Source organism: Beta vulgaris, chromosome 8 (genome assembly GCF_026745355.1).
Source record: "Beta vulgaris subsp. vulgaris cultivar EL10 chromosome 8, EL10.2, whole genome shotgun sequence".
In the NCBI taxonomy this organism is placed as follows: Eukaryota; Viridiplantae; Streptophyta; class Magnoliopsida; order Caryophyllales; family Amaranthaceae; genus Beta; species Beta vulgaris.
This window is the reverse complement of record NC_079209.1, coordinates 24,427,410-24,452,077: the sequence shown is the minus strand read 5'-3', so window position 1 is coordinate 24,452,077 and position 24,668 is coordinate 24,427,410. Positions and strand designations below refer to the sequence as shown.

Sequence of the window (24,668 nt, the reverse complement as noted above, 5' to 3'; positions counted from 1 at the left end):
AAAATAAAATTATCTAGTGTTGCATGGTGATGGTGGTTGTTGATGAAGATGATGATAATATAGGAAAAAAATTAAAGATTTCCCCTCTGGCCTCTACCACCGCCTACTGATGAGAGGGTGAAGATGATTTGCTAATGAAGATGATGATATATGATGTTGAGTGGTGGTGGTTTAATTTACAATGACAAAGGGTAGAGGAGGTGTAAGTGTAACAACCCGATTTTTTCCGACCATCTTACAGATCATTAAGCACAGCGAAAGAGACTCTAATCGAGATAACTCGGACTATCACCATCACTCATCGAACTACATCGGAGAGTGTGGAACTCCATTCCCAAATTCTATTCATATTAATTTAACTATTATAACAAGCTCTGTTTCTCTAACTCTATTCTAATATATTTCTGTAGGAAATCCGGTAGAGTTTCCTTTGATAATAGGACAACTTTAAAGCGAGAAATAGTTTAAACCTGTTACAGTTTCAAATAATAAATTACTTCCAAAACTCTACAACCTCAACGATTTCGGGGAGCAACATCCAACAGAGAATCAGGAGCACTAACAACTCTTAGATATAAAGATAGATTATAAATACTAAATGACTAATTATTACAAAGTCAAGCGTCCTCACTTCGATAACAACTATAATACTACTCCAGCTTGTATTAGCTTCAACTTGCAAAAGGTTAACTTACGGCTTCAACCTGAAACATTTAAGGAAACTGCCACCCACCAAGTGACAGGCCACAGAAATGACAAAACAACATATACACATCGGCAAAGCTGAGTACTAACCCATAAACAAGAGATTCACATGCTTTGGTGGTTTTTTACTTGAAAACGACTCTCAACAATCAATATAAGTTCAACAATCATATCCGTCATAGCATGCTTAGCAGCAATATTCTTGTTGAACATACATATTACATTTCCAATTCCACATTTCATAATACATCATTAATCACATAGTAACAAATGCAGTAAGGTGACTCCCAACAATGACATGTTTCATATATTCTCATTTAATCAACCTTTCAACTTACCACGATTTCATAGTAGGAATTTGAGGTCACCAACTCTGATATAAACAATATTCTTCATTTCCTTTAGTCGATTTCTTAACGGAAATCCGAACTTAAGCTTTTATACTCTATCAACCACTTTCTTATATTTTTATAAACAACCTCTTATCAGGCAATATATATCATAACAAATTTCAATATAACGATTCCTTATTGGGAATCCACATAACAAGATACGATTCCTTATCGGATGTCTAACATGAGTATCAATTACCATGATATGCCTCCATATCAGGAAACCAATATCGATATTTATATTCATATACTGAATAAACATTCATAACTTACCTGATATGATTCCTTATTGGGAATCCAATATCAAAACAACTTACCACAATTTGAGATAACTTTCTTTTAACCAGGGCGAAAGAGAACGCGGCGGAGGAGACATAGCTTACACTCCGACAGTGGGGGTCTTCACCCAACCATTCACTTTACTTTTGGCCAATAACCGCGACTAGTCCGGAGTACATTTTTACGCTGATTCAATCAACCATCCACAGGTTTCACATTTTCGCCCCATAGAGCAATGGGCAGGTTTCCCTATGGGCTCCCAAGGTTCACAGTCCATAGGGCATTGTTCATGTCACCTCATCCGTCGATTGAGACGAGGCCACTTTCCCCTTTTAGATTCCTTTCAATTATCATTCATAACTCAATCATCATTCATATAACTCATCCAATAATATTAGCAATTCTTCACAACTTTTGCACAACCAACCTTACTAGAAGACTTGACCTTAGAAAACTATAACTTACATGTCATAGTTCTTCCATACGTAATTGAGGTTCAATATATATATATATATATATATATATATATATATATATATATATATATATATATTTATATATATTTATGCACATAATTTCAACCCAATCCAATCATAAACTTATAAATTACCATAACTCATAAGCAATCTTATCTGATCAATACCAACAACAATAGCAAATGGTCTCTCAGCTAGAATTAACTAATAAGAGTTACTAAACCAATTCCATACAGCACATACCTTTACATATAAATTGTTTATACTCTTTTATACTTCATAGTTATGAATTAACATTTATCTCAACAATGATATTATTGTTATCAAGCACCAACAACAATTACCATATATAGGTCTCTCTCTTAGAATTAACTAAGGAGAGTTAACTTGAAACACACAAGTCAAGCTTCATCAATCAAATTAAGGTGGATTAAGTAATTAAATATGATCCAAATTATACCATTAGCTGAGTTCTAAATAACATAATCAATAATAAAACCAAGTACACACCATACTCATGGTCATATAGAGCGAGTCAGCCCTGTTCCAATTAGATTACAAAACCACATATATATATCTAGCTGAGCTACGTTAATGTAATCCCACAAAATTTTACTTTAGTAATACAAAGTATTAACTTAGTCTAGTGATTCTGTTAAACATTATAACTTATTATATTACTCCATTGTAGCCATTGAACTAAAATCATTTATTGAACACATCCTTAACAATTTATTACATAACTTGCCAAGCTAACTCTAATAGTCTCCACATTATTAACAATGATTAGTCAATCCTTTTTAAAACTCTTTCCAGCACCAACCAACTCACAATCCAAGTTAACTATGATTAGTTCAATTGTTACTACTTAATCCTTTGACAGTGAAGTGGATGATATCATGATTTAGAACATTTAGTCGATATGAAAGTAGCTTACTATACTATTTGCTTACTTAATAAGTAAATGAAATAATTTATTAACTTCTTTTTACTAAATTTACCAATTACCTAACTTTACTATATGAATTCATTTATAAGGTTATCTTTTCACCATGTTCACTCAATCTATTTTATGAGAAGACATCGCAAACGATCATGAAGAACTATTGTGACCTTTATATAATCATCAACAGTTACCTGGTCTCTTTGTTAACCAAATAAACATATATAAGTTATAAACTTCTCAATTAGAACCCTCTAAGTTTAATACCATATCATCACAAGTCTAGTCAACCTCCAATATATAATTCATCAATCACTAATAATAATAAATAAACATCTCCATTCAATTCAAATAACGAAACTAGTCGAAGTAAATCTTCCCAACATACATGATTTACTTAACTAGAACGAGTATGTTAAATGAACTGTAAATTCATAAACATTCTCTCTTAAGAGTCTAAACTTGTCATTAAAACCTTGTACTTATCGTATTGATACGTATATGATATGCTCATTTTCTATGAGTCCTAGTTCTGTTAGGACATCTATGTAGTATCCTTGTTCTATTAGGAGACTATGTAGTTTAATTATTTCTAAGTCTTTAATTTCAGTTGTGTGAGTGATAAAGAAATCCTATTATACTTAGGAGTCTAATTCCTTGTCATTGAGTCTGATTATGAGTCTTATTTTTATGTTTATTTTAAAATAGGCGTGTGAATTAGATAATAGGTGTGTGGTATAGATTAGTTTTAGTTTGTTATTTATCTTTATCCTTTAAGATAAAGATAGATAAGTTAGTCAGTTATTTGTGTTTATCCTTAGGATTTACTAGTTTTAATAGGTTTAGGAATCTTGTACAATAAATCAAGATTTTCGTCCATAATAATAAAAGTAGTAGAGTTTATAAATTGAAGTGTTAAGCTTGTTGTTCTTGCATAGAACTAAGAGTTCAAATACACAAACCGCGACTTTGTGTGATCTTGGAGCCGAGACTCACAAGAGAACCTCTTAAACTGCGATTTAAGAGCCTATCCCTTTTATTGTTATTGTTGTTCGTCCATACGTTCATAAAAACACAAAAAGAGTTCGAACCGCCAACAAAAATCACATCACGTATCGACTAATCTATATTCTCAATTTCATAAATCATTCCACCTACTTAAACCACAACAATAATAACACAAGCATAATTCCTCACGATACTTTATAAGAACTCTTTATAGTTTTATTCATCCTCTGGAAGCATAATAAGATTAACAACTCGATTCACTCTATACTCAATTTAGCAACGATGAATTAAACCAATCACTCCCATGAAAAGAATTCACTTTTCAATCTACTTATCTATTTAAAAAGACTAATTCATCTAATGTTCTTAATATGTAAACTAGATTCCAACTATTAATGGAATTAATCATTCAATACACATGAGCCTAAGTCTAATAATACTAACAACACAACAACAACAACAACAACAACAACAACAACAACAATAACTCTTGAACAACTCCACAACAACCACCACAACCACAACAACAACAATAGCAACATCAACAATACAATAACAGAACATCAACAACAACAGTAACATCAACATACAATAACATAACAGCAACAACAACCCTTCGAGAACAACAACAACAACGTTCAACAACAACCACTACAGCTCCACTGAATGAAACTAATACTCCATAATCAATTATCTAATCATCATCAAATCTTGAAATGAAACAAAAATCCAATTCTAGGTTAACTGAATCTGATTTAGGTTCAACTTAAACAAATTAACAAGGGTAATTAAACTTGTGTTTAATCAGAATTTCGGGGGGGGGGGGGGGGGGATACAAAGGTGCGAGTGTACCTCTTCTCACAAGAGCCACGAAGAACAGGGGATGGGAGCTGGGCCTCCAGTGAGGCTACAATCGAGCACTGGCGAGATTGGCAGCAGACACACGGAAGTGGCGACAAGGACCGACCTGGATGGCAAACACCGGGTCTCGATGCAGCAGCGACCAGAACGAATTAGTGGAGAGAAATCGAAGAGATAAAAGTAGGGTTGTAGCTGCATCTTGGCTCCGGCGACAACGACACTAGCGAGTAGCAGCAGCATCGACAGCACAACAATACCGCATACACATCAGCAACAACAACGCAAACAACAACACGCGATAAGGAGAACTGGAATGGACGACAGACGCCTTGCGGAGGAAGGACGCACAAGCTATGGCAAGCAGGGGAAATCTACGAGGCAACGACGGAGGAGAGAGATAAGGGTTTTGGGTTTTCATGGGTTGGGGTTTCAGTTTTGGAGTTTAGGGTTTCCTCTTGGGTGTAAGAAATGATAGGGAAGAGAAAAGATGGGGCTTGGGTTTTGGTTTCATTAACCGACAAACATAACAAAAGGGTTGGATGGTTTTGAGAAGGAAACCGACCTTGGTTATCTAATTCGCGAAATACCGCTCAATTAATTGCACAAACCCAAAATACAAAATAATAATAATAACCTCATAAGATTAAACAAATAAATATATTATAACACGACAAAATAATTCAGACTCCAACTCAAATAAAATAAGAGTATCTGAAACATAATTAATTTAATAATTATAATTAGCTTTTAAATAAACGCTCATAAAAATAGGGCTATTACAAGAGGAGAGTGCGAAAACGGTGGTGGTGCTTGTGGCGAAGACGTGAATATACTAAAGAAGGTGTGGGTGATGTTGCAATGGTGTTGGTGGTTGTCAACGAGGGATGAGGAACGACGAGAGAGGTGAAGTTGAAGACATAGAAGATGATGGTGAGTGGGGAGTGGGCGAGGGCTTAAGAGAGAGACATAGAAGAGAGGAGAAGTGGGGAAAGAGGCGTTTAGGGTTAGGTTATATTAAGGAAGTTGCGTCAGCGTGTTTGGGTGAAGTTGGGCCACCATTTTTGGGAGAGTTGGGCCAGCGTTTTATGGGGCGACTTGGGCTAGTTCCGCATATTTACTGATTTGGTTCACTAAAAAACGGATTAGTAAAATTCCCTCGCTTTGCCGCCCAAAAATTACAATATTTGCGGATCCGATTTTGAAGGATCTGATTTTGTTAAAATCGAATCTGCTATTAAGTGACACATAATATTTTCCAAGTGTTTTATCCACTTGTAATCTTGACACTATTCACAATTAGAGAAAATTTCTCAATATATAAGAAAAAATATAGTCGTGTGGGTTTTTGTTTGATTCGTCTCATTTGATTACTTTATTAATATTCAATCGTTAAAAACGTTGGTAATATGCAGTAAAAGATATCTAAAATCTAAGAAGTGCATCGACAAAAGTGTAAAAAACAGTAGGTAAAGTAAAAAGATACAGAGGCAGTATAATTATTTTGAGGCCTAGGTCATCAAATTTGGGTCAATTATTCATAATCCTTTATCTCTATATCCATTTTTTTATCTTTAAAATTTGAAATTTCATCCCCATACTCATATTGTTTTCATTGTAGATTGGACTACTAAAACTAGACTTTGACTAGTCTAGATCGAGTTACTCAACATATTTTCTATTCAGACTCATCTTTTCCGGTTCAAATTTCTGAGAGTGAATGTTGGACGTGCAGACAATGCATCAAGTGTGAAAATTGAACCAAAAGCTTTTTAAGGATCGACAATATCTAACCATTTTGGCCATCACAGTTCAAGCTACATATGGCTGGCGTACAACCTACGGGCTTCTAAGCCAAAAGAAAAAAAACATCTGGTTGAAAAAGAAACCTTTTTTTATATGCAACATCGAAGACGCTATTTTGCGGGTCCGCTTTTCTTTTTAGCAAGGAGGCGATTTGTTCGCTGGGCGATTCAGCTAGCCAAATCGCACTAATGCAATTAATTCGCCCTACTATCCTACAGAGCAATTCAAACTCTTAGTAAGACTAGGGCTAGGGCGACTCATTCTATTCTCTCTGAGGTCAGGTAGGTAAAGCGTCTAGCTTAGGGGAGCGCGTCGAATCGCTGAAAGGTCTTGGTTCTTTTTTTCATTTGTTAATCTGAAGATAGAAAACCGCAATGATTCCAAACTGAACTTCAAAAGTCTCGTATCCATGCTGTCCCGACTTCAAACTCCTTTTCGTTCCGCTTTAACTAGGCTATTTAATTATGTGTTCTTTTCAGTGTATAAGGAGGTTAGGAGTGAGTTAAGCCAATGCGTACAAATATACAGACCGGGCTCATCCTTTTATGTTGAGGTCAGTGCAAGTCTGTCTATGATTAAAAGTCTAGGTGGCGTTGAAGCTCGATTTTATGTAGTCATCTTAAAGCTATGAGTCAGAACAATGTTCACCAACTCTTCGATACTAATCTTGTTCATATAAAAAAATGAAAAAAGAAGATTTTTTGAGTTTAAATTATTTTTAGTGTTTTGTCTCCTCCCCAAGGTTAAATTGTCGAGCGGGCGATCCCTGTCTTATTTAAAAGATAGCTTTTTCGCGGCACTCAAATTACATTTTTCCCTAGCGCTCTTTTTTGACTTCTTGAACAATTTCATTGCCCTAGAAGTTGTTGCTTGATCGAAAGGATATAACACATACGAAACCTTAGCTTCGCTTACTTTTTGAAGTATAACCTTCGCCACGACATTAGTGGCTCTACGTGCTTCCCGCAGGCTTTTTTTATAGAGAGAAAGTCAGAGGGGCGGTACGGGAGATTGGTCTGCTCCGAAAAGCGGAGCTTTTGGGTTCGCTCCTTTAATATGCGATTGACCTTCTTTCTCTTGATGGAGTATAACAATGCTTAAGCTACAAGTTTACTTGCGTTCTTCACCGGCGCTCGCCGGATGTATCACTCATCCTGCTCCTAAGGTAAGGAGTCTTCCGTGTGTTATAATCTTTACGAGAATGAATCGCGGATGTTGGTTGAGAATTGTTCGGGAATTCATTGATAATTCCTTTGCCAGGTTCTAGGGGGGCTACTCTTCTTTTTTGTCGATCGAGCCGCTCCCCCTCATTCCACTCGTCCAGCCTTCTTCACGAACTTGTACAATCGATGCCACAAAGATAGCCAACTCTATTATCGAAGAAATAAGGAAACGGGCGACAATTTGGCACTTGATATCCAGACACTAGTGGAAAAAACATCAAGTGCTCCAGTTAAAAACTGTACAAGTGCTCCGTATTTGACCTATAGCAGACGTCATATGAGCACTTGAGTATTTATCAAGTGCTCCGGTTGAAAATCAGATCACTTAAATTTACAAGTGTTCCGGTTGTCTTAAAAACCGGAGCACTTGTGAATTTTATATATTCAAAATACATCAAGTGCTCCGGTTGTTAGGAGAAAACCGGAGCACTTGTGAATTAAGTGCTCCGGTTTTTTCCTAACAACCGGAGCACTTGACGTATATTTTTTTATAAAAAAATAATTTGTTGTTGCTGTTGTACAACAAGCATACATCAACACCACTAGTTGGAATAATACCATGCCCAGGGCATTGTTTCTTGAACTCCTTGCATAATATCAATACCAAACATATATCCCTCCCAAGACTTGCTCTTCGAACAAAGAGAAAAGGACAAACATCACATTATTTTTCATAAATAGAGATCAGTAAGAAAACACAGAATTGATGAGACCAATGATACTCCACGGCTCCATATCTGGAACTCCCATCAGCGCGAAGCTAGGATCATTTGATCCGATCAATGGAATATACTCAGATCCTCTCACGCAAGCTACAAAAAGAAAAGCTCCATGTCAAAAACAAAGGAAAATATATGAAGAGACAAGTTTACCATCAAACAGGACAACCCTCTTCTCTATTTTTTCTTATCTCCCAAAATACTAAAGCATGTCATAAAAACATATTTCAAATGACTTAGTTCTCACTATTCTACCTATGTATATAGGTATTAGCAAAAGAAAATCCTTAGCTGTCTCATTTTTTGCAATTTCAGACACTCACTTTTGGGATACAAAATGTAAGTCCAAGGTTTCTATAGACACTTCATAAGCGACTCAAATCTTGATGATTTGTATTTGCATATGATAAAGTGTTTCAAATTTAGGAAGAATCCTAAAGCTAGTAATGAGATCGAGCAAAATTGAGTGGTTTTTAGATGGATTCATAGGTTATGCTGCATTTCAAATTATTGAAAAAAATTCAACTAAATCTAAAATTTTAGTTTGATTAAAGCACAAGGCTAAACACATAGGTTTGATAAACGTTCTCTATCTAGAAAATTACATCGTATGACCCCCTCATATAAGTGTCGAATAATACTCGTTCAACGAGGAATAGGAAACAAAAATATCAAAGAAACTAAGATAAATTTCTTATACTTGACCTGTAAGCAAGCTAATGCCTACTAACATATATAAAACCTGCACTATTAATTTTACTGACGACTTGAATCAGCCATTAAGTAAAAGAATTTGGGACCATTTAAGGTCCAAGATTAAGCAATCACACTTATTATATAACCCGACATGCAACACGCCCTACTTTAAAAGTAACGCAAAAAACATATTGGTTTAGTGATCTAGCTGGCCATAATTAAGGAAAGAGAGAGGGGAAAGGACACTAACTCATCCATTTAAGTTTTCTTCTCAATATAATTCCTAAACTCATTCTAAAATTGACACCTTTTTTTAGATGCTTAAACGACTGAATCACCATCATGTAACTAAAATATGTACTCGCACACTGCAAAGAACTTACCATTTTCTATTTTCATCACACTTTGAAGCATTATTTCCATTTTTGTTTTCATATCATGACTGTCATCCATAGCTGGAACAACAAGGGTCAGCTCCCTGTGCACATCACGTACAAACCTGCATATCTTGTCAGCAAAGTGAAGTTCACCATCTGATATGCGGCTAATAGCCAGTCTCATAAGCTCTCCAGTCAAATCTACAAGCTACACATAGAGTTGCTTCAGTTCCCATGGCAACACGAACCCCCCACCCACACCACAAAATAGAAAAGGAAACAAATATAGAAGACTCTAAACATAACAATATATGGTATTGAAAAATAGTAGAAAGAATCAATATAGTCACATATGCAGTAACCTACAAAAATCCAGAATTGTATCATCTGTTATACCCCCAAAAGGTAGTCAAGTATATTAATCTGCAGAGGCTCAATACACGAATCACTTAATTGTAAGAAAGTCGTATTCATTTCATCAAGATTCAGAAGAGTTCCAGCTCGGCAGAATTTGCAGAATGTTGCAGCCTCAACATATTCTTGTACCTACAAACAACAACCATTAATAGACCATGATACTCACAAGTTTTACTGTAAAAGAGTGACGGAAAAGGTGCAACCGACCCCAGGTGAGTATGCACGCCTCAGCTTCCAAAAGTCAGTCCTGTTCAATTCTTTCACAAGTCGAGAGACATGTTGGTCCCTCATAGCTTGTAGATCCTTCTCTGCTTTCTCTAATACTTCATCTTTGTTATGTTTGCTAATTCTTGTTGAAAAAAGATTTACTAACCAACCATTGCAAGATCTAATGCATAGATGACACCACAGCAAAAACAGATCGACCCGGCAAGGCAGCAAAGTAAAACAAAGTAAAATGAGAGTCCCCTAAAAAAAATAGAGCATAGCTTAAGTAGTATCTATAGCACAGAATTACTATTGCCACCTTTCTACAATCATCAGCAGAGAGATTATTCACAACTAAAAGGGATCACAGCAAGCACCTAAAAAGACCATAACCGCATTCAAACATCATGTTCTTCTAGGAAATTTATTCAAATGTGCACCTGGAAAATCACTTTTTTACTATTCATAGTGATATCACGGCTTGCTTTTACCACTTTTTCTCTCTTCTCATTCTACAAAACAATATAACAAGTAAAAGAGTCATGAGAATAACAGTTGTCCTAATCCATATGACATTCATGAGTAACTTTATGCATAAAAAATTTAAGACATGAAAAACATTCTCAAATGAGAATCTTCTTTCTCCATTCATAGCTCCAACTATCTAATCCAATCCCTATATGTCGTTTCAATGAATACATTCATAGAACAATACCAGCTTCGGACAACAATAAGTCAATTATTAAGGAAAATTGACAAGAGGGGGCTGAACTATGGTCGGTTTTCTTTTATAAATCTCAACCATGGATTATCCATTAACAAGCCTATCTTTAGAGTAACCTATTTTCACATGGGCCTTGTTTACCAGCAACTAGCTCCAAAAGTGACTTTTTCTCTACTGCTAAACATCCTCATCCATTGTTAGATCTTTTTTTCCTTTGTGAAAATTTTTGGGTACATAGCAATGAAATCTCAATCTCAGAGGCCTCAACCTCCTCCTCCCCCCTCCCTTATATCCTCTTAAATTAGGGTTAGGGTTATGGAAAATCCCCAAACCTTCTCATCGCCATTAATGGCAGCAGATCATTTGAACAATTTATTCGGAGCAAAAAAAAAAGATAGAGTGAAAGCAAGGAATAAACTTACTGCATTTTGGGAGATTAGAGTCAAGGAGTGTCCCCATTGATGGAGCAACCAAGGAGGCCGAACATCGATGACCTTTGAGTTCTCATCCATGGTGGTGGTACGAGTCACGACCAAGAACTAGTTTTGTAACTTCATCGATGGAGTAACTTTCACGCAGCGAGTTCCATAGCGTGAGTGAACCAATTGAGAGAGCGAGGGAGGGCAGAGGGAGAGACAGCAGGAGCGAAGGACGAGGGTGTGAAGGGTCGGCAGAAGGAGGAACGGTGCAAGTGAGGGTTCTATTGAGAGAGTTCAATTGAGGGAAGTAATTAGGAGGGAGGGAGAAGTGGGCTTAGAGAGGGTCGAAAATTAGTTACTTCTTATTGGGAGGGAAAATCAGATTCCAATTAAGTGCTCAGGTTGACTAACCGGAGCACTTATTCACAAGTGCTCCGGTTGACTAATCAACCCAAGCACTTGTGAAAATAAAAAATCTAAAATTTAAATTTTCACAAGTGCTTGGGTTGATTAATCAATCGGAGCACTTGACAAGTAGCACAAGGAGTTTTTTCTACTAGTGACAGGTGTGGAAAGAGCAGTTGTGAGGAGGGGAAAACCCATTATAAAACGACGATTATTCTTGAAGGTTTCCACAGAATGACCCATCAGTTTTGGCAAATGGATCACCATTACAGGTAACTGGGAGCATACCGATGGAATGAATGAAATACAACCAGTTAACATGATATAGTCATAGATCTTAGGTTGTAATATGATCATGAGCGAATTTGTTGATGTTGCACCCACAAAGTATATATGGAAAGTACCAAACATTGGTAACTACCCGAGAAAGAGTAAAGAACAAGAACAAGAACAAAAGAAGCAAAAACCACTTAAATGGAAAAATTGATTGTATTTCATCCTTTCTTCCCCATAGCAATTGGGGATCAAAAAGCACCAAATTTGGTGATTTACAAAAGGGAAAACGATGTAAGAGCATGATATTGAAGACGTTGTTTCATATGTCAGAAACGCCTCCGTTGATTGTGTACGAAAAATATGAGTCCAAAGGCAGTGTAAGAAAGGGTTTAGCTAATGGGAATATTAACTCTTATGGACACCAATAACACGTAAACCATGTCAAACCAAGACCGATCAATATTCGAATGAAATGGATTCCAACTTCTCCTATAATAGTTTCCTATGCGAAATCAAATTCAGTGGATATATATGAGTAATTTGAAACATAAATGAAAATAGATTCTTATATAAGATTCGCCTTACTGACAGTAAAAGACTGCATTTGGAACTAGTTATTCTTCTCTTCCTTTTACTTCCTTTTTCTCTTTGTCATGCTGACGCATTAGACAATAAAGTCTGAACGTGGCAAGCAGAAGAAATTGAACGTAAAATCGGAATAACTTTATTTCTAAACCTAGCCAACCCAGCCCCATGATTGTAAGAAGAATAAAGAATAGAGGAGAGCGGACCATTATGTCTCTTGATGGCTGGAAAACAAAGCGAAAAAGGAAGTAAAAGGAAGAGAAGAAAAGAAAGATACAACATTTAAAAAGGAAAAATTCTGACATCACCACAGACCAATTTGTTTTCTCGCTCCTTGCAGGCGGATCGACATATAGAAAAAAAAATAGAAAGGCCATTATTTGAATTCGAGTCGGTGACGAATCTCTCATCCTTGATCCAAGCCATGTTTTGCATTCCGTAGCTTGGTGCAAAAGACTTCTTGCGGGTTCTTTTGGGAACTTACATGTAGGGCATGATATATATATATATATATATATATATATATATATATATATATATATATATATATATATATATTATATATATATATATATATATATATATATATATATATATATATATATATATATATTAATTATATATATATATATATATATACATATATATATATATATTATATATAATATATATATATATATATATATATATATATATATATATATATATATATATATATATATATATATATATATATATATGTAACACATCGGCAAGAGTTCTAGCTCACCACATATTATTCCCCCTCCCTTTCAATTGCTTAAATATTTGGTTACCTATAAATGAAGAAACAAATATATTTGAGTGCTGGAACTCTTAACCTCTCGCTTTATAAGTCATTAACCAATCATTGAGCTATAACTTATACTTGTGACATAATGTTAATTTCAAATAAAATAAACATTTTTTTCTTAATAGAACATTGGGGCATTGCCCAAGCCCAACAACTAACACTATGTAGGTTCTGCGTTATGATATGACATTCTTTTTTTTTCCTGATGACCCAAAAAACAATGAAGAGGTTTCGATCCATTGATCAACTAAGAATATCATCCTTTCCACCACCAAGTCACATAACACTCTTTAATTTTTAATAAAGCCCAAATCAAAACACATTACTCTTGTGCCTCATTTAAAAAGTTTCTGGAAAAAAAATGATGAAACTACATTAGCTTGTTAAATTAAAACATTTTCTTCTCAGGTATTTTTCTTCTTCTTCTAGATGCTTCCGCGGCCACTGCACTCTACAAAGTTTCTTCTGCATGACAATTGCTTCCCTAATTAATTCCTTTTTATTCTATCTATCGAACATCTTAATTGATCTCGCCAACGAAAGGGACGAATAATATTTTCCCGTCACCGAAGGATGTAACAGGTTCTACATTGTTCTTGAGAAAATTAAATATAAAATGGATTTAGTAACTAAAAAATTAAAGGTAACTCACCCCTTGATTATACCCGCATTGTAATAGCCCGTATTAAAATGCAATAGAATCTCCTAACTTGGGCGAAATATTAATTGGATCCCCCTTAACCCTAAGCTTAAGAGAATGAGCATTTTACAACATGAAATACTTCCTCCATTCTGTTTTAAATGAAATATTGGGTGAAATGACACTATTCATTAATCAATTATGACTCCAATTTGTCGTCGTTGTATAAAGAAAAACATAGTCAAGTGGGATCTTGTTAGATTCGTCTCGATGTATACTATCAAATTATAACTTTTTAATATATTTTACGTATGCGCAACTAAAGATATTAATGATAAAAGAAGCGCGTTGGGTTGCATGAAAAAACAATTCATTTAAAATGGAATGAAGGAAGTATTTTAAGTTACTTACAGAATAACCATCTTCAACTTCATAATCAAAATATTACAAACTCAAAAAATGCACCATGATTTTTTAGATATTGTCCACCATGTTAAAAACAAACAATATAAGTATTCACAAAAGCATATGACGTCAATACATAAATATTAACAGTCACCTGCAAAACAAAAATCAATTGTCCCCACCGAGACAGGTTCAAAGATGGTTATTCTGTAAGTATCTATTGTGGTGGTTGCCACCCTCCTATTTATCATATTGTAGGCGTGTTTTTATTTCGCCTACATAATGTGAGCGCGTATTTGATTTGACTACCCCATTGTAAAGGTTTTATTATAAGATATGTTTTTGAAAGAAGCCGCCAATGATTCCTTTTACGAAGAATAATAAACCTAATTTGATATGGGAAAACCTTAGGGACAAATTATCCAATGTAGATTTCCCCGTCTAGTATAAGTCAAAATGAACTAGAGATCGAGTTCGGGGGTGGGGTACAATACAGTCAGGAACCATATTTCCCATTACTGGCCTCTACTAAATATCAAGTCATTACAAATTTTATGCCAAAGAATAATCATATAAGAGTAATATTTTTATACACTCTAAAAATAATTAGTCTAGATTGGTTCAGGAAACACATAAAAAGACTAATTTTAGTGATATATTATTATGCAATCAATATTACAGGGAACCTAACAGGCTGAACAAATTAATCTGATTAATATTAGAACAATTCTTTAGGTATTGATTAGCAAAATTAACATGTGGGTGATAAAAACAATAAAGCAAGATAATCATATACTATTCATAGAATGATCAGGCAGGCATATGATATACAAAAGCAAGAATAATATGAACATAAATTAAAGTATAGAGAAGAGGTTAAAATATACAGTAGAGCGATTTTATATTAAAGATTTACATCATGAAATAAATTGTCAGTAACTTCAATATAAAAATAGAGAATTTATTCAAGGATCCTCAGGATTATAACTATACGGTTTAGATTGAAGAGCGCAACGATCTTTAGGCGGAACAATCGTGGAACCAGGAACGCGGTGTGATTAGGAATAGAAAATTGATTGAAGTATTGAAAGTGTTCGAGTATTTGGAGATTCGAAGTGTATTGCAGAGATATTCATAAGTTTGTGTATTCGTAAAATAATAATGTTTGTGTATTCGTAAAATAATAATGAAAAGTCGTGTTTGGTTCAGGAAATCAGCCTGTATTTATAGGCAAATTAAAGAGAGGTGTGCGCCTCACGCAAGCCCTGCGCCAGGCATAGTCCTACGTGGCAGGCGCACCATTTGTGTGCCTGATGCAGCCAGCCCAATAAGAGATGCGCATCTGTAAACATATTTTTGAAAAGATAGAAAAGAAAGTTGCGTCTCACACAGGACTCGTTGGCTCGCCTGACACGTTCTGGTCAATGCGCTGGACATATGTGGCGCGTTGAGCGCACCCGCTGCGTCCAATGCATATTCCAGTATATTCTAGCATATTCACTTTTGATTATGCGCATCTTTTGAAGATTCTTTGTATCCCTAAAATCCGAGAATTGAACTATACTGATTAAAAATCTGATTTTTTTTTATAAAAGCATTATGAAAATATTCATTAAAATAATAAATCTTTAATTGGGCTCTTAAAATGGATTTAAAATATTTTATGGGCTTAAATACTATTAATCATCATGAAGAATCAATTGGGCTTTAGAATATTATCTCAAAACACAATTTTGGAATGGTTCTTTAGCTTGCTCTTCCGTTGGGTCACACCAACTAATAGCGCGGTATGTTTCATCATTGGATCCTTAAATTGGGAAATACGATTATGTGTCTACATATATGCTTGCAAGACTTTTAGGACATGTCCCTAACGACTACTAGACACCGCGCTCGCCTGCAATTTATACTTAATAACGATAGGTACCAGACACCACACTCGCATGCAATTGGCGTTTATCATCGGCGACGGCTACTTCCCGTTCTTTTAGGTGGTCACACAAACACATAGATAATTTTAATTCCTCTTATTTGTTATCAAGTCATTAGTTGATATAACTTGTAAGAAATGGACCTAGCTTCTTGAGGAAAGATTTATATAAGTGTAACTTTCACAAGATTTATCACAAAAGTAATCATTAGGAAACTAGCAATATGAAATAAATAAATAAAAATTTATATGGATTCCTTATGCAGCATAAGGATTAAAGTATTTGTTTTCATAAACATAATTCATCCGATTATTACTCTTAGAGTTGATAAAGGAATAACAAATTTTAAAGTTGGGTGAGGAAACTATTATCATTTAATATTAGAAACTATGATTTGATAGGCAAATATTTTAGAATATGTGGTTGTAATTAGACTTGCTGTGAGATTTACCAAATAAGTACTCTTTGAACATATATTTCGTTTCTTTTGTAAAAGTATAATCAACATTCAATAAAGCTGTAGGAAGTAATTAAATAATTCATTGATGAAGGAACTTATTACTATTTTATCCGATTGTCATTTAACCTTTGAAACAATTAAAATCATATTCATCCTTAAAATACTGTTTAAAACATTTCTTGGAAATTTTGGAATGTAACTACAACTTCTATTTTAAACCGAAACTGTCTTGCAAAAATGAAATTTTCGAGCATATCTTAAAATAACTGTAACTTCCTCATACGAAACCCAAATCGGACAGTCTTGAGCCTATATTGATAAAATTTTATCAAGAACACCTTTTTTGAAATACTATTTTAGCAAAAAAATGCCCAGAAAATGTTGAAAAACATGTTTTAACGTAACTGGTCCAAATTCTTACGAGGAGGTACAAGTTTATGTTTCCATTTTAACCTAATTCATATGCACTTGGGTTCTTGTATCAAAAAGAACTGAACAACCTTTTGACAACAAAATGTAGCCCTTGATTTCATTAATTTTATAAGATCAAATACTCACGCAAAATATTAAACCATTTACTAAGAAAGCTTTTTATTTCTCAATTATATATATATATATATATATATATATATATATATATATATATATATAGATTTCAACTTGCAACTCATAACTCCACAATCAAATCACAAGAAACATATAATCATTCCCAAAAAAAACATGTAAGAGTAGCAAATCAATATAAAACGTATACATTTAAGGATACAAAATAATTTTTCCTAAAACCCACATGCATGCACTTATTTACAACAAAAATTTTACCCAAATCTCATTACAAACCTAAAGAGAGTTTATCACTTGTGTACCTTAATTCCCTTCGCTCAACTCTTATTTCTTCCCCTCAAAAATATAATTTTCGGGCTTTCCTATAATCTCAAAGTGTTCACATTAGTTACTTTATTTTAGCACAAGATATTAAGAACAACACTTCCTCTTTCTAAAAAAGTAGTTCAGCTTACGTTCACTTTTTTAGGCTCGAGCTTGCAGGTATTTTCCACTCCTTTTTTGAAACTTTTCTTTGGTTACACATCAAGGAAAATGATAAAGAGTTTGCATGCAAGACTGGGTAGAAAAATAGGTAAGGAATTGAAGAGAAAAAGAAGGGTTTAACCTTAGTTCTTCCTTCTTCTTTTTTCCTCTTTCTTTCTTTTTCTTTCTTTCTCTCTCTTTCTTATTACTCCCACTTTATTTCACCTTTTTCTGGTTTTTGGGGTTTGACTTTGACGGGGTGTAGGGTTTTGGAGGTTGGAATTTGTGAGTGAGTTTTTAAGTTGGGGTAAAGGGGAGGTAATTTAGGGTGTTAGTGGTTGATGCCTTGAGTAACTAATTTTCCTTTTTATTATATTAAGCATCCCATCTTTCTTTCTCCGATCAGCATGCCATCTTAGGTTTTGTGCATCTTCTTTGATAGAAAAGAGCGCCCTAAACCTTGGCAGAACTGAAAGATACCATAACACTTTCGTAGAAGGACAAGTATTGCCCGATCCGAGCTCAACCCCATCCGGCAATATGTAGCGGGACTTACCACACCTCAGGCATTCATAAAGGTCCGCATACTCATTTCGATACAACATGCAATCATTTGGACATGCATCGATCCGCTCATACTCCAAACCCAAAGGACACATTAATTTTTTTGGCATAGTAGGTAGATTTTGGTAACAAATTACCATCAGGAAACATATCTTGTAAAGCTTCTAAGAGTTCTGTGAAGCCTACATCAGTCAAATTATGTTTCTCTTTTATGTTGAAAAGAGTTAAAACCTCACTCAATTGAGTGTATTTTGCACACCCTGGATAAAGGGGTTTCCCATCAGCTTCAGACAAACTGTCAATCACTCGTGGCCGCTCATTAAAATGGTCACGAACCCCTTCCAACATCTCACCTAATCGATCACCAAACTCTTCATCCTCAGTGTCACTATTATCTCCGTTGTCATTTTCATCACCTACTACATCATCACCTTCAATCCTAACATGATCTTCTATCACAACTTCATTCTCAACCCCGACATTCGACATATCAATCTCTAATGAATTACTAGTGCCAACATCAACTTAACCCTATCCTGAGTATATTTTCCCTTCTCACCATGCCATAACCAAATATAATACTCACCCTAAATCCACGACGAATAATATGATCCCTTATGGTCCTAATATCAGTTATCATATTCACATTGTAGCAATCAACACATGGACAATAAATCTCAGCCTCGCAAGTAAGTTGTTGATGTTCTACAGAACTCATTCACACCTTCTACGAACTCCAACGTATTCCGCTTTCCATACATCCAACTTCGATCCATTTCTAAAAACCTCAACACATACATACAAATTATTATCAATTTAAAATTCACATAACTCCAACATAACACACTAATATTCAATGCATGCTTCCATTGGGTCCTTATCACTCCAACCTAACCCATCCTTAAACGTCCAATCCCACTAGTGAATGCATGTATCATCTTTGATTCTAAGTAAAATTCGGCAGCATTTCCCTTCAGTTCTCCAAGTACACAATAAAATAATTGTTTATCTTATATGTACCCGAGACAAATTAGGGAAATGACTAATCGTATTTCACTTAGAATCAAAGAATCAACACACATTCACCACCTAAGTGAGATGTGACGTTTAAGAACAGTCCCAAAACGGGGACTATTCAAGACTTACTCTTAATGAGTAAGTCTTAAAGGGTACTAGGCAATATGATGTACATAAAAACAATCGCATTCAAGCGATTCCAAGTATTCACCAAACAATAATCGCATTCAAGCGATTTCAAGTTATCATCAAACAACAAGTATCCAAACATTCCTTAGATTTCCCTTCCCCTCCATTGTGAGTCTATCAATATAAAGGATTGCATGCATATCACTTTAAACAAAGAATTGCAAAATATCACAATAACTTAAGCATAAACAACCCGTATAACATATTACGACATACAAAAACTAAAGCAAAATTATCACAGAATCAGTTTTTAATACTCAAATCTTATAACTAAGCATATATATACTTTATACTAATCATTTTAAACTACAATTTAAGCCAAAAATTTCAGTAAAACACTAATTAAGAAAAATTTACAAAAAAACTAACCTAAGATGTCAAATTCGAGGAATTAGCTTGAATGCACCGGAAATTCAAGGAGAAGCACCGGAAATTCAGAGGAGAAGCGCCGGAGGAGAAGCACCAGAAATTTGAAGTGACGCCGGTGAAATTGAAGCGGAGGAATTCGTTGGAGAAACGAATGAGAGAAGCGGAGGAATTCGAACTCGGCGGAAAACGAAGGAGGAGAATCTTTCGCCGGAAATTTGTTGCGGACGTCGCCGGAAGAACGAAATCTTTCGCCGGAGGAGAGATATAGAGTGTGTGTGAGAGGGTCGAGAGTGTGAGAGAGACTAAGAGAATGTCGTGAAACCCACCCCGTTTTTTTTGGTGAGTAACAGCTAATATTGTTGCGGTTTCCACGTAGGACCGCAACAATATATTGAAAAAATATTTTTTAATATATTGTTGCGGTCCTACGTGGAAACCGCAGCAATATTAGCTGTTATGGGCCCCACATGTTTTTCAAAATTTATCCGTTGAACAATATTGCTACGGTTTTGGTCGGAAACCGCAACAATATTGTCATTTTCTATTTGTTCTTTTCTTTTTGCGTGTTATATTGCTGCGTGTAGGTAAAACCGCAGCAATATCACCACAACAATATGCATTTATTCTACTAGTGTCTTGAATTTACCACTTACATATTTCAATACAACATTGTCCTTTCTTTGTTGTTATTTTACCCAAAAGAATATTAAACTTGTCTCTGTTTGTCCCACCAACCTTAAATACTAGTTTACAGTCCCCCTTTATAACTTCTTGATTAGAATTCTTACTATATTACTAAAAATGATCCCATATCACCAATTACATAATATTTTCTCCTCTAACTTTTCGACTAAAATAAACAAAGGTACAAGTATATATGACGTAAGTCATATACTATAAACAAATTAGAATTTTACCCATGTTTAGTACCTATATAATAGTAAAAAAAAATCAAAAATAAAATAATCGTGTTGTTAGGTGGCTATTACACACTTCCCTCCTTTAAGAAGATTTGTGTCGAAACTTAGAATCGTACCTTAGAATAGATGCGGGCATCGTCTTTCATGTCTTACCCCTTTTTCCATGTAGCTTCTTTTTCACCATGGTTCGTCTAGAGGACCTTCACTAAGGGTATTGTTTTATTCCTCAAATTCTTGTCTCTACGATCCAGTATTTGCAATGGCCTTTTTTCATAATTTCAGGTCTCATCAAGTTGCAGTGGTTCAGAAAATAATACATGGGATGAATCATATACATACTTTCGGAGTTGGGAGACGTGACAAACATTATAAATTCGAGATAACTCCATTGGCAGAGCTACCTTGTACGCTACCTCCACAACTTTCTTTTTAGTATTTGTATGGTCCTATGAACTTAGGGCTCAGTTTCCCCCGAACTCCAAACCTCTTCATTCCATGTGTTGGTAATACTTTAAGAAATACTTTATCTGCAACTTCAATCTCAAGCTTTTCCTCCTTAAGTCAGCGTACTTCTTTTGTCTATCTTGAATTATCTCAATCCTTTCACGAATGATCCTAATTGACCTGCTTCATTGTCTCAAGTATCATTTTCGACCCTATCATGACTCTTCGTTGCACATCATCCCAAAAAATAGGCGTCTGACATCTTCTCCCATACAAATAATCATATGGTGACATTCCAATTGAGAATTGGTGACTATTATTGTTGGAGAATTCTATCAATGACAGTTGTTCCTCCCACGAACCTCCAAAATCTAAGACATAAGCTTGAAGCATATCTTCTAGTGTTTGTATTACTTTCTCAGTATTGCCATCAGTTGCAGGGTGGAAAGTAATACTCAATTTTAGTCTCGCACCAAAAATTTCCTTTAATTTCCCATAAAAAATGGATAAGAAACGAGGATCCAATCTGAAATAATTGTCTTCAGGGATCCATGTAGGCGTATCACCTCCTTAACATAGGCATCTTCCATTTGCTTCATATTCCAAGTTTTCTTCATAAGTATAAATCTCGCAGTTTTGGTCAGTAGAAAAAGGTCGATTTGCGTCGGACCCTAGACCCCTATTTGCGTCGGACCCGAGTCCGACGGCACAGGTCTCGACGCAGATGACCTAAAACTGATCTGCGTCGTATGCGGAAACGACGCAGATTGTTAAGCTATTGCGTCACACGTTGTATACGCTGCGACGCAGATGGCTCTACATAGGCCATCAAAGAAGCCTCATTTGCATCGCACATAGCCCATGGTGCGACGCAGATCATCCATCTGCGTCGCACAAACAACAATATGCAACGCAGATGAACACAACAACCCAGCAAGTCAGACCCATTTGCGTCGCGCTTTGTCTTACATCCGACGCAAATGGGGTAATTTTTGTTAATTAAAAATAATTCACGTAAACATATACTACAAGAAGGGAATACATCTGAATCTACACAAAATTAATCCTAAAAATGACAAAATGCATACATAATTAAACTTAAATTCGCGAATGGAAGGCAGAAGAATAAAGCATAATAGTGATACATAAATAATTGCTTTACAATGGAGAACTTCTTTCGCTAAAAACCAAATTCAGCAAAACTAATAAAGAATAAAGCCCAGCATGATCTGAGTGTGAATACAGAGTTGAATCAACTTCCGTCGCTAAAAAATGAATTCAACAAAACTAATAAAAACAGAAAAACAAAATCAACAAAAGCAATCAACCATAATCTATACAAAATTAAAAATTTTAAAAACGAAATTAAAAACTTAAATATTCAGATCTAACATACAAAAAACGAAATTATAAAAATGAACCTAAAAAAACAAAACCAGATCTAACATAAAAGAATGAAATTGCACTAAATATATTTGAAAAAACCTAAATCACCAAAATCAGAGCGAACTTCGTTCTTTCTTCAAATCTCGTTCTTCTTGAATTTTCGTTCTTGAATTGGAGAAAACAGTAGCCAGAAAATCGCCCTTCAATTTGGGGAAAAAATTGATGAAAAATACCATGTTAGCAGCGAGGAATTCAAAGGACTCGTTGGGGGAAAAAAACGATGAAAAATCGTCGTTGTTTGTGTTGTGGGGTCTTCGATGCTGAAGATTCGCTCACCAGAAAATGGTGTTGTCATTATTGGTGAAGAAGCAGATGTTTCGATTTGAAGAGAAACCAGATAGATGATGATGAGAGTGATGCGAAAAATTACGGTTGAGTGAGGGAGAGGGAGAGGGAGAGAGAGAGAGATGATGATGATGAAACGACTTAGAGTTGATGCCAGGATTAGGGTTGAGTGAGGGAGAGGAAGAGGGGAGAGAGAGAGAGAGGAGATGAGTGACGCGGCGTGGCCTCGTGGTTTTTGAAATAAAAAGGAAGTGGGCCCTTGGTATCTGCGTCGCACGTTGAATAAGGTGCAACGCAAATTGGGCTCGGCATCTGCGTCGCACGTTAAATGAGGTGCGACGCAAATTGGTCTTTTGCAACGCACTTAAGGCACATGCGACACATATAGCTCGTATCTGGTACTTATGTACCCATGTTATGCGTCGCACTCCTCTTTATGTCGTTTTGCCTTTCATGCGACGCAAATGGGGCGACGCAAATCGTCCTTTTTCTACTAGTGATACAATGACCCATATTGCCTCATCCCCTCTGCTAGTCCTTGGCAAACCCATTACAAAATCCATTGACACAGAGTTTCACTTTCATTCTGGAATCTTCATTGGTTGCAACAATCCAGGTTCCTTTTTCCTATTAAACTTCACTTTCTAACAGGTTAAACATCTAGCAACATAGTAAGATATATCCCTTTTCATCCCTTTTCACTAATAGTCTCCTTAAGTTCATGAGTCATTTTATCTCTCCCTAGGTGTACTAAGTATGAGCTATTATGCGCTTCACCCATAATTAGATCCTTAAGTTCCCAAATGTCAGGTACATATCTTCCATTCATTCTTATACTTCAATCATCATGAAATCTGAAACTTTGTCCCTTCTCCATTTTCTATCTTCTTATAATTCTATTTCAAAATGGGTCTTGCATTTGTTTTTCTCTTAGTTCCTCCAAAAGTGTTGGCTACGCAGTTAATACAGGCAATTGACCTCTCAATTTTCATCCTTTCACTACAATCAAGTTTAAACTCTTTATTTCTTCATAAAGTTCGTGAGGCACTGCATTAACCGTCCTCTGGGGTCTTCTATTCAATGCATTAGCAACCTATTCGCCTTCATGGGGTGATATTGAATGTCGATGTCGTAATCTTTAATCAGCTCCAACCATCTTCATTGTCGCAAGTTCGATTCCTTCTAAGTGAAGATGTATTTTAAGCTCTTGTGATCGGCATAGATTTTGCATGAGACTCCCTACAGATAATGTCGCCGCAATTTTAATGCAAACACCACCGTCGCTAATTTTAAGTCAGAAATAGGGTAATTCTTCTCGTGCGATCGTAACTGTAGAGATTCGTAGGCTATCACTTTTCCGTGTTGCATAAGTACACACCCTAGCCCTTCTTGAGACGCATCGTTGTACACTTGAAATCCATCTGTTTCATATGGCAAGGTTAATATTGAAGCATTAGTCAACCTTTTTTCCAATTCTTGGAAAGCCTATTAGCACTTGTACGTCCATTCAAATTTTGTGGTTTTCTTTATTAGGCTTGTTATGGGCGAGGCTATCTTTGAGAAATCTTCCACAAACCTCCGATAATATCTTGCAAGTCAGTAAAGCTCCTTATAGCAGACAT

The 24,668-nt window shown here is 35.4% G+C and overlaps 1 protein-coding gene, 1 long non-coding RNA gene and 1 pseudogene across 5 annotated transcripts; all 3 read right to left on the bottom strand.

Annotated features, from left to right (window-relative positions):
* Positions 1 to 460: 460 nt before the first annotated feature.
* On the bottom strand, positions 461 to 5,239 carry LOC125492285 (uncharacterized). The gene is made up of 2 exons (XR_007268795.2): positions 4,656 to 5,239; positions 461 to 1,716 (listed from the first exon to the last, which is right to left on the bottom strand). It is a non-coding gene; the product is annotated as an uncharacterized LOC125492285 (long non-coding RNA).
* Positions 5,240 to 7,586: 2,347 nt separating this feature from the next.
* On the bottom strand, positions 7,587 to 24,668 carry LOC125492849 (uncharacterized tatC-like protein ymf16; annotated as a pseudogene).
* On the bottom strand, positions 8,012 to 11,599 carry LOC104883076 (uncharacterized). 4 transcript variants are annotated; one of them, XM_057391217.1, is made up of 6 exons: positions 11,253 to 11,599; positions 10,426 to 10,618; positions 10,107 to 10,287; positions 9,879 to 10,028; positions 9,489 to 9,690; positions 8,012 to 8,502 (listed from the first exon to the last, which is right to left on the bottom strand). In XM_057391217.1, exons 2-6 carry the CDS (start codon positions 10,437 to 10,439, stop codon positions 8,375 to 8,377), a joined length of 675 nt encoding a protein of 224 aa, XP_057247200.1. In that variant the 5' UTR covers positions 10,440 to 10,618; positions 11,253 to 11,599; the 3' UTR covers positions 8,012 to 8,374. The 4 variants fall into 4 exon arrangements, with proteins under 4 accessions (XP_057247200.1, XP_010665826.1, XP_048490771.1 ...); XM_010667524.4 differs by having other exon boundaries at positions 10,484 to 10,618; XM_048634814.2 differs by lacking the exon at positions 10,426 to 10,618 and having other exon boundaries at positions 10,107 to 10,367.